General features: G+C 34.5%; 7 protein-coding genes across 7 annotated transcripts, besides 1 other annotated feature; 4 read left to right on the forward strand and 3 right to left on the reverse strand.

Moving 5' to 3' along the window:
- Positions 1–378: 378 nt before the first annotated feature.
- TVAGG3_0419330 (cilia- and flagella-associated protein 57 family) lies at positions 379–4,183 on the forward strand (the record flags this gene model as incomplete). Its single annotated transcript, XM_001324442.1, has 1 exon — positions 421–4,002. One exon carries the CDS (start codon positions 421–423, stop codon positions 4,000–4,002), a length of 3,582 nt encoding a protein of 1,193 aa, XP_001324477.1.
- Positions 4,184–5,138: 955 nt separating this feature from the next.
- Positions 5,139–6,552, forward strand: TVAGG3_0419340 (uncharacterized protein; the record flags this gene model as incomplete). Its single annotated transcript, XM_001324443.1, has 1 exon — positions 5,171–6,421. The coding sequence occupies one exon, from the start codon at positions 5,171–5,173 to the stop codon at positions 6,419–6,421; it is 1,251 nt and encodes a 416-aa protein (XP_001324478.1).
- A 212-nt stretch (positions 6,553–6,764) lies between these two features.
- On the reverse strand, positions 6,765–8,353 carry TVAGG3_0419350 (chaperonin family; the record flags this gene model as incomplete). Its single annotated transcript, XM_001324444.1, has 1 exon — positions 6,767–8,347. One exon carries the CDS (start codon positions 8,345–8,347, stop codon positions 6,767–6,769), a length of 1,581 nt encoding a protein of 526 aa, XP_001324479.1.
- Positions 8,354–8,581: 228 nt separating this feature from the next.
- Positions 8,582–9,544, forward strand: TVAGG3_0419360 (arginine omega-N asymmetric methyltransferase protein; the record flags this gene model as incomplete). The annotated part of the gene is made up of 1 exon (XM_001324445.1): positions 8,582–9,544. One exon carries the CDS (start codon positions 8,582–8,584, stop codon positions 9,542–9,544), a length of 963 nt encoding a protein of 320 aa, XP_001324480.1.
- Positions 9,545–9,767: 223 nt separating this feature from the next.
- TVAGG3_0419370 (uncharacterized protein) lies at positions 9,768–10,341 on the forward strand (the record flags this gene model as incomplete). The annotated part of the gene is made up of 1 exon (XM_001324446.1): positions 9,769–10,278. One exon carries the CDS (start codon positions 9,769–9,771, stop codon positions 10,276–10,278), a length of 510 nt encoding a protein of 169 aa, XP_001324481.1.
- A 288-nt stretch (positions 10,342–10,629) lies between these two features.
- TVAGG3_0419380 (armadillo-like helical domain containing protein 1 family) lies at positions 10,630–12,562 on the reverse strand (the record flags this gene model as incomplete). Its single annotated transcript, XM_001324447.1, has 1 exon — positions 10,968–12,551. One exon carries the CDS (start codon positions 12,549–12,551, stop codon positions 10,968–10,970), a length of 1,584 nt encoding a protein of 527 aa, XP_001324482.1.
- A 127-nt stretch (positions 12,563–12,689) lies between these two features.
- On the reverse strand, positions 12,690–13,476 carry TVAGG3_0419390 (uncharacterized protein; the record flags this gene model as incomplete). The annotated part of the gene is made up of 1 exon (XM_001324448.1): positions 12,695–13,273. One exon carries the CDS (start codon positions 13,271–13,273, stop codon positions 12,695–12,697), a length of 579 nt encoding a protein of 192 aa, XP_001324483.1.
- A 93-nt stretch (positions 13,477–13,569) lies between these two features.
- Positions 13,570–13,627: a mobile genetic element.
- The last annotated feature ends 1,299 nt before the right edge of the window (positions 13,628–14,926 follow it).

Genomic DNA, 14,926 nt, shown 5'->3' on the forward strand with positions numbered 1-14,926 from the left:
CGGAATTTTAATCTTTTCATGCGAAAGTATGAAGGTTATTCAATTTCAAAATATTGTACCATGAATGTGTTGAAGAAGCTTAATTTAAAACATTTCAGAACTTTGTTATGATAAGTTTGAATCTCCATAATACATACTTATAAATTGCAACGAATTCTCATATCTCATAGGATATGAGGATCCTGCTTTGTATACCACAAAATGTAACGACACCGACGATAACACATCTCATTTATCCTAAGAATGGTCATAAATTCATTGATGAAATCGAAGAACTTACATTTCTTTACTTTTAATGGATGAAATAAACATCTACATGATAAACATTTTATATCCATAATAAAATCAAATTGTTCTGTTTTTTTTTAAACAAATAATGAAAAATTGAATGGCAAGCGATTATACGTTAATAATAGTTTCATGACCCAAGCGAACCAGATCAGCCTTGAACAATTCCGAGTGATGGGCATTGATCGCTCGCCAAATACAGGCATTTATTTACTCGGAGAAACCACTGTTGTTTATTTCGCAGGTAATAATATTGTTTCTCATAACTGGGAATTGAAGAAACAGAAATTTTTGCCCTACACAGATACAGCTCGTGGTGATGTTAAGTGCGTTGCTGTTTCTCCTCCAACTCAAAATGGCCAAGTCTTCTTAGCTTATTCTTTAGAACTTGATGCTTCCATTATATACATTGTAGAACTTAATACTCTTAAGCGCCAGAAATCTATTACACTTCCAAATTCAACAATGTCGTTTACTGCTCTCGCTTTTAGCGCTGGTGCACGTTATTTGATTGCCATGGGAAATACTGATTCTCAGATCTTTTACTTCGATATTACTAATGGTTCTTTAGTCGTATCCCAAAAAGTTACTGGCAATGCTTCAACCAGTACATTTAATACAAGTGTAAATTGCATTTCTTTCCATCCAACTGATGTCAATACAATTTGCTGCACTGGTAAAGGAGTTTATAAGCTCCTCGTCCGTAGCGATAAAGGATTTAACTATAAACAAACGCCAAGCAAAGATACATACGATTTCAAAGAACACATCTTCGTAGGCCTTGATAGCCGTATCATCGCATCATCTACAGATGGTCACCTTTACTGTCTTGATACTCCTAATTATTCTATGCAGATCCCTATCAAGAATCAAACAAATGGCCCAATTACAAACCTTACTCTTACACCAAAAGGCTTCGTCTGCGTTACAGGTGGAAACACAATCCACTTCTTCGACAAACAAGCCGATTTAAAGAATTTCACAGAAGGAAATTCAATTGTAATCGACGAAAACAGCACAATTGTTGCTTTGGCTGTTTCTCCAGGCGAAGACAAACTCATGGCCCTCATGAATGATGCACGTCTCATTGCAATTCCTCTCAATAATACAGATCCAAACGCAAATCAGAACGAAGGACTCGTTACAGTACTTCCATCCCACCACATTGGTGTTGTTACAGGCATCGACGTTGCATATCGCAAGCAACTCCTTGTTACTTGCGGTGAAGATCAGTCAATTCGTGTTTGGAACTACGATAAAATGGTTTGTGAGGTCAACCATTACTGCAAAGACCCGCCATTATCAGTATCATTCCATCCGAATGGTTGTTTCATGATTGTTGGCTTCCCAGAAAAAATTGCATATTTGGCCGTTACAGTAAACGACTTAGTTGTTCAACACGAGTTCGGTATCAGAAACTGCAAGGACCTTAAGTTCTCCCACGGAGGTCAATACTTCGCTGCGGTTAACCAGAACTCAGTATCTGTTTATTCATCATACACATTTAAGCCGGTTGTCACAATCAGATCACAAGGCCAAAGAGTTGCAACATTTGCATGGTCCACAGACGATAACCATATCATAACATGCGACATGAGTGGTCAAATGGGAATTTGGGTTGTCAGATCCGGTAAATCCCGTACATCATTGACATCTCAACAGACCCATCACTTTATTTCAATTGTCGCTACCGATCCAACATGCGCCCGTTGCTATGGTATCACTGCTCCAGATAATACTTTACGCGAAACAGAGGACACACAGACAAAGAACCAACTGGATGTCGTAGCTGTACCTTGCCAAGTTGTTATGGGACCTTCTAATAGGTGCTTGTTCGTTTCAACAAGGAACGGAACGATCAGAATTTACCATTTCCCAGGAACTTCAAATTCTGTCAACAATTTCCCTACAACCGATTCTGTAACGGAAACTGTAGCACACCACACGCCCGTAACTGCCATGGTCACTTCCCCCGACTTCCAGTATCTGTTTTCTTCAGGCGAAGATGGCTGCATCTACATGATGAAGATCAATGGCGTCGACCAAGGCAACCAGAGATCAGATGCAAAGATCACTTTCTCAGAAGATGTCCTCATTACAAGATCTGAGAATGTTGAGCAGCTCAAGAAGCTCAGAGCAGCACAGCAACGCGTCAGAGAACAAAGCGAAACTAATGCTAACAAGCTTGCAACGTTAAACCAAGGTTTCGAACAGTCAATTAAGACAATCCAAGAAAAATTTGCTGCTGAACAAGCCGCTGAGAACCAGAACATGGCCGCCCTTGAGCAGCAAATCGAGCAGATGAACCAGGAAGCCTGCGAACAGATCCAAGCAACAAACAAACGTTTCGCAAACGAAGAAGAACAAAAATTAAAGAGATTCGAGATGTCCAAAGAGAACGAAATGAACCAACAAGAACAGTTGAAGCTCGATATCGAAGAAGCACGTAAAGAATGGGATGAAAAGCTCAAGAAAGCAATAGCTGCAAACCAAGCATCTCGTGAAGAAGCAGAAAGGAAATTCCAAGAACAACTTCGCTCATTGGCCGAAGAAACACAACGTGTTCAAGAAGAAAAGAACGCGATGATTGAAGAATACGACAAATGGGAGATCGAAAGAAGCCGTGAACTTGCTTTTGAAATCGGAAAGAGAGAGTTCGAAGCTTTGCAACTCAGAAAGGAAGAACTGAAGAAATCAGCAGAACTCGAGCAACAAAGCAAGAGAATGGAAGAACAACTGAAAGAAGCAAAGGCAGCAGAAGCAGATGCAAGAGACAAACTGAACAAGAAAGCAGCAGAAGTTGCAGGAAAGCAAACAGATATTGCTCAGGCAAGACATCTAAAAGAAACAAGAATTCACGAACTGAAAGAACTCAAGCACAACTTAGAAGAGAAAGATGCAAGAATCGATGAACTCACAAAACAAAACTCCAACCTCGAAAAGCACAAACAATTGCTTAACGACAGAATTGCGGATTGGAACAAGAAACTTGAGCCAGATCAAGCCAAGTTGCAGGATATCACAATCACATGTGAAAGAATGCAACAAGAAATGCAGAGATACAACAAGAACCACGAACAACTTCGCTTGGAATCGAATGAACTTCGTCTCAAAATCGATGCAAAACTTAGAGAAATCGATACAAGAACTAAAGAATACGAAGAAGTCAGACAAATCATTCGCCAGTTCAAGCTTGAAGTTCACAATGTTTATCAGGCTCTTGAACAGGATAAGAACAACACGACACACAAGCCAAAGAGATTTTCTCCATGTTTGGAAGCCTTGTACAAGAAATATGTTGGTGACGAGAGTTCATCAAAGAGAAAGACAGGTGTCACTGATATCCAAATCGAGAGAAACAGACAGCGCGATGCACTTGAAAGAAACATCACAGCTGTTGCAAGAAGACTCTCTAGAGGTGACGAAGAATCAAAGAGAACACAAGAGAGAAAGATGGCTGAATCTGTTACATTGATGACACAGATTTCAGACTTAAGAAGACAGATCCAGAATCTCCGCATGAAGAAGGAGATTTTGGAAGAGTCTCATAAGTCAATGTTCAGCCAGGAAGAGTTGCATAAGATTATCCAGATGCAGGAAGGAAGAATCAAAGAGTTGACAACACAATTGAAACAGTTACAACTCCGCGGAAATGTATCAAGAAGACCAGCAATGTCAAAGGAACGTTTGCCACCAATGAATATCAACGAGTAATTTCATCTTTTATATATATATTTTATATTTTTATATTAATTTTTTTTTCTTCTTCTTTTATTTATTGTAAAATATCAGTTTTCTTTTTTTTATTGGAAAATCAAAATTAACTGACATTCTACCAATTTATTTTGTCATGCGTGACTTTATTTCCAATTTTCTTAAGGAAAAAGTTATTATATATACAATATAGAACCTAATATATCTAATAAACTTTTTTTGTTATTAAAATAAGGATTTATTGATTTGGTTAGAGAGTGTCAGACACTTTTTTAATAACATTCTTAACAATTTTGAGGGAGTTTTCAAATTTCATGCTTGGTTATTGTCATCTCAAAATATTTAAAGGAAATTTCCTATTGCAATATGTACCCATATGGATTCATGTATAAATTAATATAATTACACTGATTGTTATCAAATTTATCTCCATTGAAAAAGGAAATTTCTGGACAACAGATTTGAGTTTTTCATATCAAATATCATGTTTTCCTTTTATTAAATAGAGGAAAGATAATTTTGAGGCGTACTAGTATAGGGAGTACGATTATTTTTCATTCAATGACGTCTCAGTACATGTGTCAGAAAGTTGAATTGCTATTAGAAGGAGGCAAATATTATCTTATATTAATTTCATGAAGAATATATAATTATACAATAGATTTAAGTTATATAACCTTTTATAAGCCATTCCTAAAAAGTTTTGGAAACGACGATAGAATACTTTTGGCCAGGGAAGGAACCCTTAAAATTATTTAATTTCACATCATAAGTCGGCCAATGAATTCCATTCATTTTAGAACATATAATGAATTACTAGGAAGATTCACAATTTTTGGCCATTATAAATTGAATGCAATTTTTGAGATGACACATTGAAAATCCACCAAGTATTCTATATTATTTTTGTTTGAATTTAGATAAACCATGCATATATAAAAATACTATAAATTAATTAAGGAGTCGCTTCATTTTATTCTCTGAAATTGTTATCAAAAGCTAAAAATATTTTTCAGAAAATTATAAAAGGATAATTTTCATATATTATGATTACTCTCTTTCATATAAATATATTTTATTAAGTATGAACTATGACGCAAAAGCACATCATACTGATCTTATGAAAATTGAAAAGCAATGAACTGAGTTCATTTTTAATACAAGCATAATGATTTCATTGTTCTTACAGAGCGTATATTGCAGGAAAGTTACAGGAAGATATACTGAAAGTAAGTTATGGGATACACTTGAAGAAAACTTACTAATTGTTGATTGCGTTTTTTCCAATCTTGGGGGAACGACGGCATACTCTCCGGTGTGGATAGATGGTGGATTGGGAAATAAAATCGAAGTATTGAAAACAATGTTCCTTGAATGCTCTGCTCAAACAAATGGTCCATTTGCATTTGAAGGAGAATTCTACCTCAAAATGGATAAAGTTTTGGATGCCAGAAATTATGCAGGCAGTGGAAATAATGGAGTTATGGGAAGAATCTCTACCTCAGGCGAGTATAACATTACTATGTCTTCATTCATTGATAATACGGGTGGTGCGAGGAACATACGTCTCGAGAATACTCCAAGATTCTTTGAGAACTTAAATGTTTCAGGAAACTATGCTTCAAGTTTAGGCCATGGGTATGCGTATGGAAACTTCCTACTTGACCATGCCAAAACATCCCCTGTTGTAACATGGTGCAATTTCGAAGAATGCCGCTCATCATGTGGTATTCTATACATTGCAAGTAATACAGGACAAACAGTTGTTCAACATTGTAACTTTGTTAAAAATCAAGTTGATGGCTATGGTGCAATTGGTGTTCAACACTCCAAACCTGTTACAATTAAGGATACTATTTTCTATGGTAATAGATATAAAAAGAGTCCTGTTGTATATGCTTTGAATACTGTAGCTCAAGTAAGTGGTTGTTATCTTGATGTAAATGATTTTGAAGGTGTATCTTCAATTGAGAATAATATGGTTACATCAAAGAAGCCTTATGAAATGACATTATTTGCAACTGAAAGAGTCAAGGCAGCTGTTCCATATACTCCTGAAACATCAACAAACAATAATGGTAACAATAATGGAAATTCAGGAAATAACAATGGAAACACAGGAAATAACAATGGAAACCATCAATCATCAGGAGAAGGCGAAGCTAATGCTTCTACGCAGAGCGATGGCACACCAGCTAACCAAACAGAAGGCTTCTTCATGAAGAAGGCAGGCTCACTCAGAGTATGGATGATCTTTGTCATTGTTGGATGCGTTCTCATTGTTTTCATCATTTGTGTTGTTATTTACAGGAAGAAACATCACCATCACCATCATCACCACCATCACCACAAAGGAGATGGTGATGACGAAGATGAAGAGGAAGAAAATGCTGAGGCCGAAGAAGCACCTCAGCCATAATTCATCCAAAAGAAATTGTTCATTTCACCCCATTATTTGTAAAAATTATATATTTACTAATTTTCTTTTGATCAATTAGACTTTTTGCTAAATGAGCAAAAAAAATAGTAAGGAATTAGTCATAATATAGCGTTACAAAGCCAGGAGTTAAAAATCTTGTTTATAGTATTTAAAAGTGTACTTGCCATTTTCTCATACATTCTCAGCATGCTCTAATTCTTGTGGTATATTTTTCCTGAAAATAAGTAGATTTTTTTTGTTGTGAAGAAAAAGTGACAAAAAGTGATAGAATGTCAGATGGGCGTAAGTTCATCATTAAAAAAATCAAATTAAATAAAAAAATCTCTATTCTTTATCATTTTGTTTCTTATCCTTTGGACTTTCTCTTCTTGTTTTTGACTCAATTATCTGATCAACAAGTAACAACTGAGTAGCAACTAAAGGAGCACTTTGTATAAAAGCTCTTGTTGCACTATAACTGTCGTATAAACCGAAATCAGCCGGATCTATTATTTCTCCTGTATCAGCATCAATTCCACTCTGTTCTCCACTTTCCAAAGCGTTTTGGAGTTCAGGAACAACTTCACTTGGATCATGTCCACAGTTTTTCGCCAGTGTTCTTGCGATTTCAATAAGTGCTCTACTGAAAACAGCAGAACCAATTCTTAGTTCTGCATTCATCTTCTTCATCTCCTCATTGATTTTCGTGGAGACGGAAACTTCAGCACAAGCAGCTCCTGGCAAAACTTTTCCATCATCAATCGCTTGTTTCAATGCCCACAAACTGTCTTTAACTCCATCAGTAATCAGGCCTGCGACTTGGTCATTAACGCCGTTGACGACAATGGTGACGGCCTTCGGATCTTTGACTTCATCGACATAAACGTATTTTTGACCTTTGTAACTTTCTTCTGTCACTTTTCCTGCAAAACCGAGGCATTGAGGGGAAAGATCGTCTACGCAGTTGACTACATGGCATCCGCATGCGTGGATGAATCTGTTGATGTTTTTGGCGGATACACGACGAAGAGCGGAGATTCCTGCGCGAGAGAAAATATCTAATGAAGGAGAATCGATTCCTTTGCCATTAACTACAAGGAAATCACAGTTACAGGCATCTTTGAGTGCAATGATCGCTTTAACTTTGTCATCAACGAATCTGCGCTCTGCAATCATTAATCTTTCTTTTTGATCGGCATTTGCAACGGGAGCGTATGTTGCATATGAACTTGGCTCAAGTTCTAAGCTGATGTTCATTGCAAGAATGCGAACATCTTTCATTTTCTTTGGCATCATATCATTTCTAAAGCCTTGATCAACAACAACACCTTTGACTAGGCGGATTCCTTGCATAGTATTCTTGATTCGAAGAATTTCAACACGATCGAGATCAATCGGCTCGTTATCGACCTTAATACACTGAATTGCATCGACAATCGTATCTGAAATGTCTTTTGGGTATTTCGTTTTGGCTGCTGTCCTTGCAATATCGCGGAGCATCGAATGTGTTGGGTTCAAGTTGATTGCTATTTCCTCGAGATGTTTCATTGCAATATCACGGGCTTCTTGTAATCCTCTAACTATCTTACGAGGATGAACGCCATCTGATATGGCATACTCTGATTCTTTAAGTATTGCGTCAATTAACGTAATGAGCTTATTTACACCATCATGATACATTTTTTCTTGTGCCATAGCTGCGCGAACAATAAAAATTGCTGTTGGATGAATAAATGTAAGTCTTTGAAGAAGAACACCACCATCTTTCGTTAACGTTAATGGTCCATTATCCATTTCAAGCAATTTTGTTGATCCATATGGACCGATTGATGCTTTAAAGAGTTCTGCAATAAGATGTGATGATGAAAAGTTGATACTTTGTGTCTGTCTGCTCTCAAAAATAACTGATTGTTGTGTTTCCGTCATCAAAATCTAAGTTGACAAAAATTTTAGTCCTCTCAAAAGATTGGCTTTTGTTTGCATTACACAAGGGATCATCTAGAAACACTATTTATCCAATCCAAATATCTCCATCTACATACAATTTAATATGATTAAAATAAAATCATGGGATTTAGTATGAAATACATCATGTTCATCACATATAAGAGCATGAGATCTAGTGTTCCATTTAATATGGTTTGGTTCCAGTTCATTTTTATGTCTGAATTTGATTATTACTTTGATAGTTATTCTCTAGCAAATATTCACAAAGAGATGCTGAGCGACAAGATAAGAACAGAGTCATATAAAGAAGCTATTTTTAAAAACCCATCGTTATTTAAAGATAAAGTTGTATTAGATGTAGGATGTGGCACAGGAATTTTATCATTATTTGTGGCTTCATGCGGTGCTAGTCGCGTTTACGCTGTTGATAATTCAACAATCATTGAAACTGCAAAGAAAATTGACAAAGATAACAATTTAGAAAACAAAATTACATTCTTGCAAGGCAAAATAGAAGAATTACAGATACCAGAACGAGTTGATGTTATTATTAGCGAATGGATGGGATATTGTTTATTATATGAATCGATGCTTCCAAGTGTTATACAAGCAAGAAATAAATACATGAAACCTACAGGAACTATGTTTCCTAATAAAGCAGAAATGAAGATATGTGGAATTGTTGATGAAGAATTTTACAAGAGGAAGTTTGATTTCTATAATAATATTGCTGGTTTCGACATGAGCGCATTTAAGAAATGGATGTTTTATGAACCAACTGTCTCATCTATTGAGTCATCGCAAATTATAACAGATGAAAAAGTCTTTCATACATTTGACTTAAATAAGTGCACAGTTGACGATCTCTCCTTCTCATCTGATTTCAAGATCAATCCTCTAGATGAAAGTAAGATGTACGGCTTATGTGTTTCATTCAACACAACATTTGAAGGTCCAGAAGCGACGGTTATTCTCGAAACATCACCATTTTACACACAGACTCATTGGGCTCAAACATGCTTTTATTTTGAAGATCCAATTTCAATAAGTTTTGAAGATGATATACATGGAACATTTTCTATGAAACCATCTCCACAGAATGTAAGAGACCAAGATATATCCATTGAGCTTAGTCATAATGGCGATGAAAAATCTTTGAAATATAGATTAAGATAACCTTCTTTGTATATAAACATTAAAAATAGAATGCATATCTGAATGAGTTTTTATTTATTCACATTTAAAGTTTATCCACATCAAATTTAGTTTTTGAAAGTCACTTTTTGTGATTGATTATTTCTCATTTTTTCTTATCTTCTCTTTCACTCTAAAATTTTATTCAAATTGAACAGAAATCAGACTTCACAAAAAATGTCACCTTTATTAATCGCATTCCACACATGGAGAAAATCGATCCATGTATCGAAAGAAACTCAAACATGATCTTCAATATGTATCAGGTTAGCTTAATCGCTAAGCCAACCAAGTTTGTTGTTGTTCCTTCTAACGTAACGAAAGAATATCAACTTGAAATTAAGCAGAGAACAACATACGTTCAGAATGAAAACGGCATTTACACACTTTACATAGATGATATGGAACCACTTCATGTTAACGGCGATGACGGCTTTTCACAAGTTTCATGGGGGCAAATTCAAGGTCAAAACGGACCAATTAAATTTATTGTTTGCTCTCAAAAATCAGGCTTTAAGGCACCTGTAGTACTCAGCGGTCCATTTACTGAAATGGAACTTTGGTATGATGCTTTAAGGTACATCGTTGCAAGTACACCACCGGAAACAGAAACTTCTAAGAAATATCTTAATTATATCGTCCATGGCTTTGAACTCCCGAATTCAAAAGAATCAACTCCAGAAGTACCACCTCCACCTGAAGACGTCAATTTCTAATAATAACAAAGTATGGGTGATATATTGATTTGTATCTTAATATAAAAATCGCATTATTTCGCATGTTAATTTATTTTTGAAATGTGAAACTTGATTATGAGTAAAATCTTATTATAAGTTTATATACCATATTTTAAAACGTTGAAAAATCTCTAGACTCTGACATTTAACCTTTTCAATTTCTAAATCTGTATTTATTTCTGAAATTTAAGTATTATATACTATAGATATTTAAAAGAATTTCTTACTTCTATCGAATAGTCATAGAGACTCCTCAATATTAACTTCAATATGAATATAAATTATCTATCATATATTGAATAGATGCTTCTTTTGTTCAAAGCTGCATGTAGTCTTTTTGCACATTTCATTTATATGCATTTTATTCGTTACAGATACAGAGAGTACACTTAAACTTCAACATTCTTTCAAAAAGAGTTTTTAAAATCCAACATTCTTTTGCAGTTTATAATGAATTTAGAAGATAATTTTATGCTTGACCAAATGACTTGCATAGATACCCGAGGCTTGAAATTAACACTTGATTGAATATAAATCTGTTTAAAATTCAATCATATATGAATTATTATATATCTCACTTTACTTAATTAGATTATAAACATCAAATACATAAAAACAAATATATTTAATTAACATAAAAACACACAATTTAAAAAACATAAAAATTATTAATGAATTGTCTCAATAACAGGGTTAGTAACCAGATTGAAATTAACAGGAGAATCTCTAAGTATGATAGATTGCCTAATATTTGTCTTTGCAGTTGTAATTCTTCTTGGCGAGTAAAGTTTTGGTAAAGAAGAAGTTTGGAATTGTTTTGATGACTGTCTTCTTTCTGTTCCTTCACTCAAGTCTTCAATGTTTTTATCAAAGAAGAACATAGATGATTCAATTGTTGAAAATGTGTCAATTTGTGTTTGATTCAAATTGATGCAAAAACTATGAGGACTTGAAATCATCTGATCAACCCATTCCCTTGGAACTGCATTACAAAGATATATCTTCATCAGAGGGATGGCAGAAACGATGCTTCCAATTGCACTACATGCTGCTTTTTGCGATGAAAAGTTTCGTGTATTTGCGAGATTTCGAACTAATGCTGGCAAAAACTTTTGTATCAAAGGAAGGAATGCGTGGTATGCTTCTTTCTTGTTAGCAGCGATTGCTTGTATGAGCTTGAGAGCGAATGTTTGTTGACGCATTTTGGCATCTAAAATGTTAGGCGGCAAATCTTCTAAATTGACATTGATTAGTTCATAAAGAGTATCAAGGATATACTTCTTTCTGATTGGATTGGCGTTTTCTAGGAGCGTATGGAATATGATAACTGCTTCGTGTTGAATATCTATGGATTCGCTTGAAGGGAGAATCAAAAATTCTGAAATATGGTTTTTGATATCGCATTCGCTTGCAATTTTTGGAATAAACAACAAACGGAATGCTCGTGCAGCTGTATATAGTGCAGCAAGATTCGTTTGAATAAAGAGGAACTTAGAAAGTATCGCATTTGTAAAAGATTCTGCTGTTTGAATATTTCCTTCTGCCAGTTGAACCAAAAGCACAACACACAGTTTATGTACTTCTTCAGATTTGAATTCTGGTATTGCATCAAGAAATACCTCAATAAACTTTGTATCGCAAATATATTGGATTGCGTAGGGGCCATGTTCCGAAAGAGCAATGAAAGTTTTGATGACTTCGAGGACATCTTCGTCGGAAAGATCTTTGAGACGATTTAAGAAGTAAAGCAAAATTTCAGTTCCTCCTTTCATAAGAAAATGCTCTGCAAAAACGAACCCTGAGGAAGCTTTAAAGAATATTTGCAAACACTTCATTTGTAATGCAACAGAACATAATGATTGGTAGTTCCATCTAAGAAAAACGACAATATGCATAAAAACGAGTTCACTTGAGTGTCCAAATACTTCATCAAGTTGTGATTTAGAGTAACCGACGTATTTTACTGTAATATCTTTAATCATTAAGTAACGTTTGATTCCTGGATCATGATCCCAACGTTCGAGCCATTCATTATATTTCTTTTTGTCTTCTTTTGCTGCATTCATTACTCTTTGCGACATTTTAATTGTTCTGCGTGCTGATATAATACTTTTCGGGCCAAATGTTTCTCCCTGTTGAGCTTCGTAAAATGCTTTTTGCCTGATTGAACGTGATGAGTGACTACTAGGTAAACCAGCCGGAGGACGCGGAACTAAATTTAATCGCGGAACGTCCTGGGGCCCAAAATTCATTTTTCTTCTCAAAGTTTCAAACGAATTTTGAAAAAAAGTTCCGCGTGTAACTGAAAAATTGAATAAATTCAATAAAATATACGGGAAAATTAATAAATACTATATTTTTAAAATATATTAGTTAACACACAACAATATATACTCTATTCAAGATGAACTTTAAGGTCTCTAACTGGGTAAAGCTTTTGAAGAGAAATTTTAATGTTATATAAAAATTCTGCAATGGATTCGGATAATTTGCCAATAATTCCGCCTCTTGTAAGGCCAATTCTTCTAAGATGGGTTATAACCCATTCCCATACATTACTATGGACTTCTGATGTAATAACTCCCGAAAGATTGACCAAAAAGAAGTATGCGATAAATAGTAACCAATGGTCTTTCTTGTGCTTGTAAATTGCGCGACTTAAGAGATAAATAGCAACGATTATTTCAAATGATGCGGAAAGTAATTGAAAATTGGGCGATTGAACTTTTACTTTTGCTGCTTGTAGTTCTGGCAAATCTAATTTTAATCCAGGGACAATGTATGTGAAAAAGCAAATTATTGAGTCAACAGCTGTAATAATTAAATAATCAAGTATGTAAAATACATTTGTGTTATCTGTTGTAATGAAGAAAATTGATAGTATCATCATATGAAGATCCGGATTAAAAATTAATCTTCGAATGATATCTTTTATAAACAATGTGTCGTTGAAAACGGTATTTATAAACTTCATTAAATGATAAGATTCAAGAGACGAATAGAATAATACTACAAATAACTTATCTTTTATCATCATTATTTTTGAAATTAAGAAAAGTATAGACATCATCAATGCAAACAGGGCAGAGAATCCTACAACAACTTTTAGAAATAATGATATATTAAATTTATAAGGAATTGATCCTTCTTCCTGTACAATCATTGATTTAATTTCAGATCGCAAAAAATTGACAAAATAAAGTCAAATCAAGAGGCATCTGAAACGACTCTATGCAAAACTTGATAAACTTTATCTGTTTACAAATCTCTCTCAAAGCAATTATAGAGGAGCAGCTTTTCAAACCGACTACTACTGATTAAGTTCAATTTTTAGATTGTTCCTTTTAGTGAAAGTCTTTTTGAAGAAGACATTCGCTCAGAGTATTTCAGCAGCTCTGGAGATCTCGTTTGTAATAATTGGAAACATTGTGTAGGTTTTTATTTTTTATGCCAATTTTCAAAAAACGTGACATAATTATTATACACAAAATATGTTTATATTCTCAGCAAAATATGCATATCTATTGACCTTTTTATGAGCATAAACAAATCCAATTACATGAGAAACCATCTTTATTTTAACTCCATATTTATATATATGAATGATTCTTTATCGACAATATGTAGGTAATGATGTGTATTAATCACTTGGTCTTAAAATATATCAACTTGTATTTGAACATAACTTCACAACTTCAAAATGCTTCAACAATTTTGAAGAAGCAAGAAATTCTAGCAAAGCAGGCAAGTTCTCTATATTATATGATCTTAATAACCAAAGGTATGTAATGAAAGATCATTTTCGACACTTTATAGTTGAGTATCCAGACTTAAAACTTATCAATTCATGGAAACAAAAAAATTCCCCTACAGAAGAAAATGAAGTTCCAAGGCAAATTAATGCAACAGGATTTGTTCCTGATATCACCTAAGCACCAATGAATTGGTGGGGAGGGCTTGTTCGTAGCCAGATTCATGAACCTGAGACGGATAAGGTTGTAACTTATCTCGATGGTAATCCAGGTGATTTCCACTGGCATTACCCCATCGGAATGCAATGTACTGTACCAAATGCATATTTAACTAGGGGTATACCTGCTTTTTCAGCTTGCTATACAACCCGCATTAGTCTTTGGAGTGCAATTAATGAATATTCAGCTCAAATGAATAATTTTGTTAAATGCTCTTGCATATGTATAAGGCGCCACTCATTTGAATTTGATTTTATTGCATTGATATATATTTGTATCAATATAAAATAAAATGCATTTATTTAACCTGATCATTACATCACTCTCAAATAGTTTCATTCAACTATTAACGCATAGAAATTATTCTATTCAGGAAAAGCAAATATAAGTCAATTTTAAGCTGTGAAATATCTTTTCACTGTTGGGGCTAATTGAGAATAAAAGGATAGATTGGATACTCATTATTGCATTTTCTCTCTGGTGGAGTCAATATAGTTCTCAAATACTGAATGAATTGATAGCTTTTATCGTTGTTCGCTAATTTCACTCGGCCCAAAAAATGACACCCAAATTTTGTGTTCAATAATTTTGAAGATCAAAAAGAGTTGCATTTTTTCGCAGTAAAAGCATTAAAGCTTGAGTGTAAAACTCACACC

Source organism: Trichomonas vaginalis, chromosome V, assembly GCF_026262505.1.
Source record: "Trichomonas vaginalis G3 chromosome V, whole genome shotgun sequence".
Classification (NCBI taxonomy): domain Eukaryota; phylum Parabasalia; order Trichomonadida; family Trichomonadidae; genus Trichomonas; species Trichomonas vaginalis.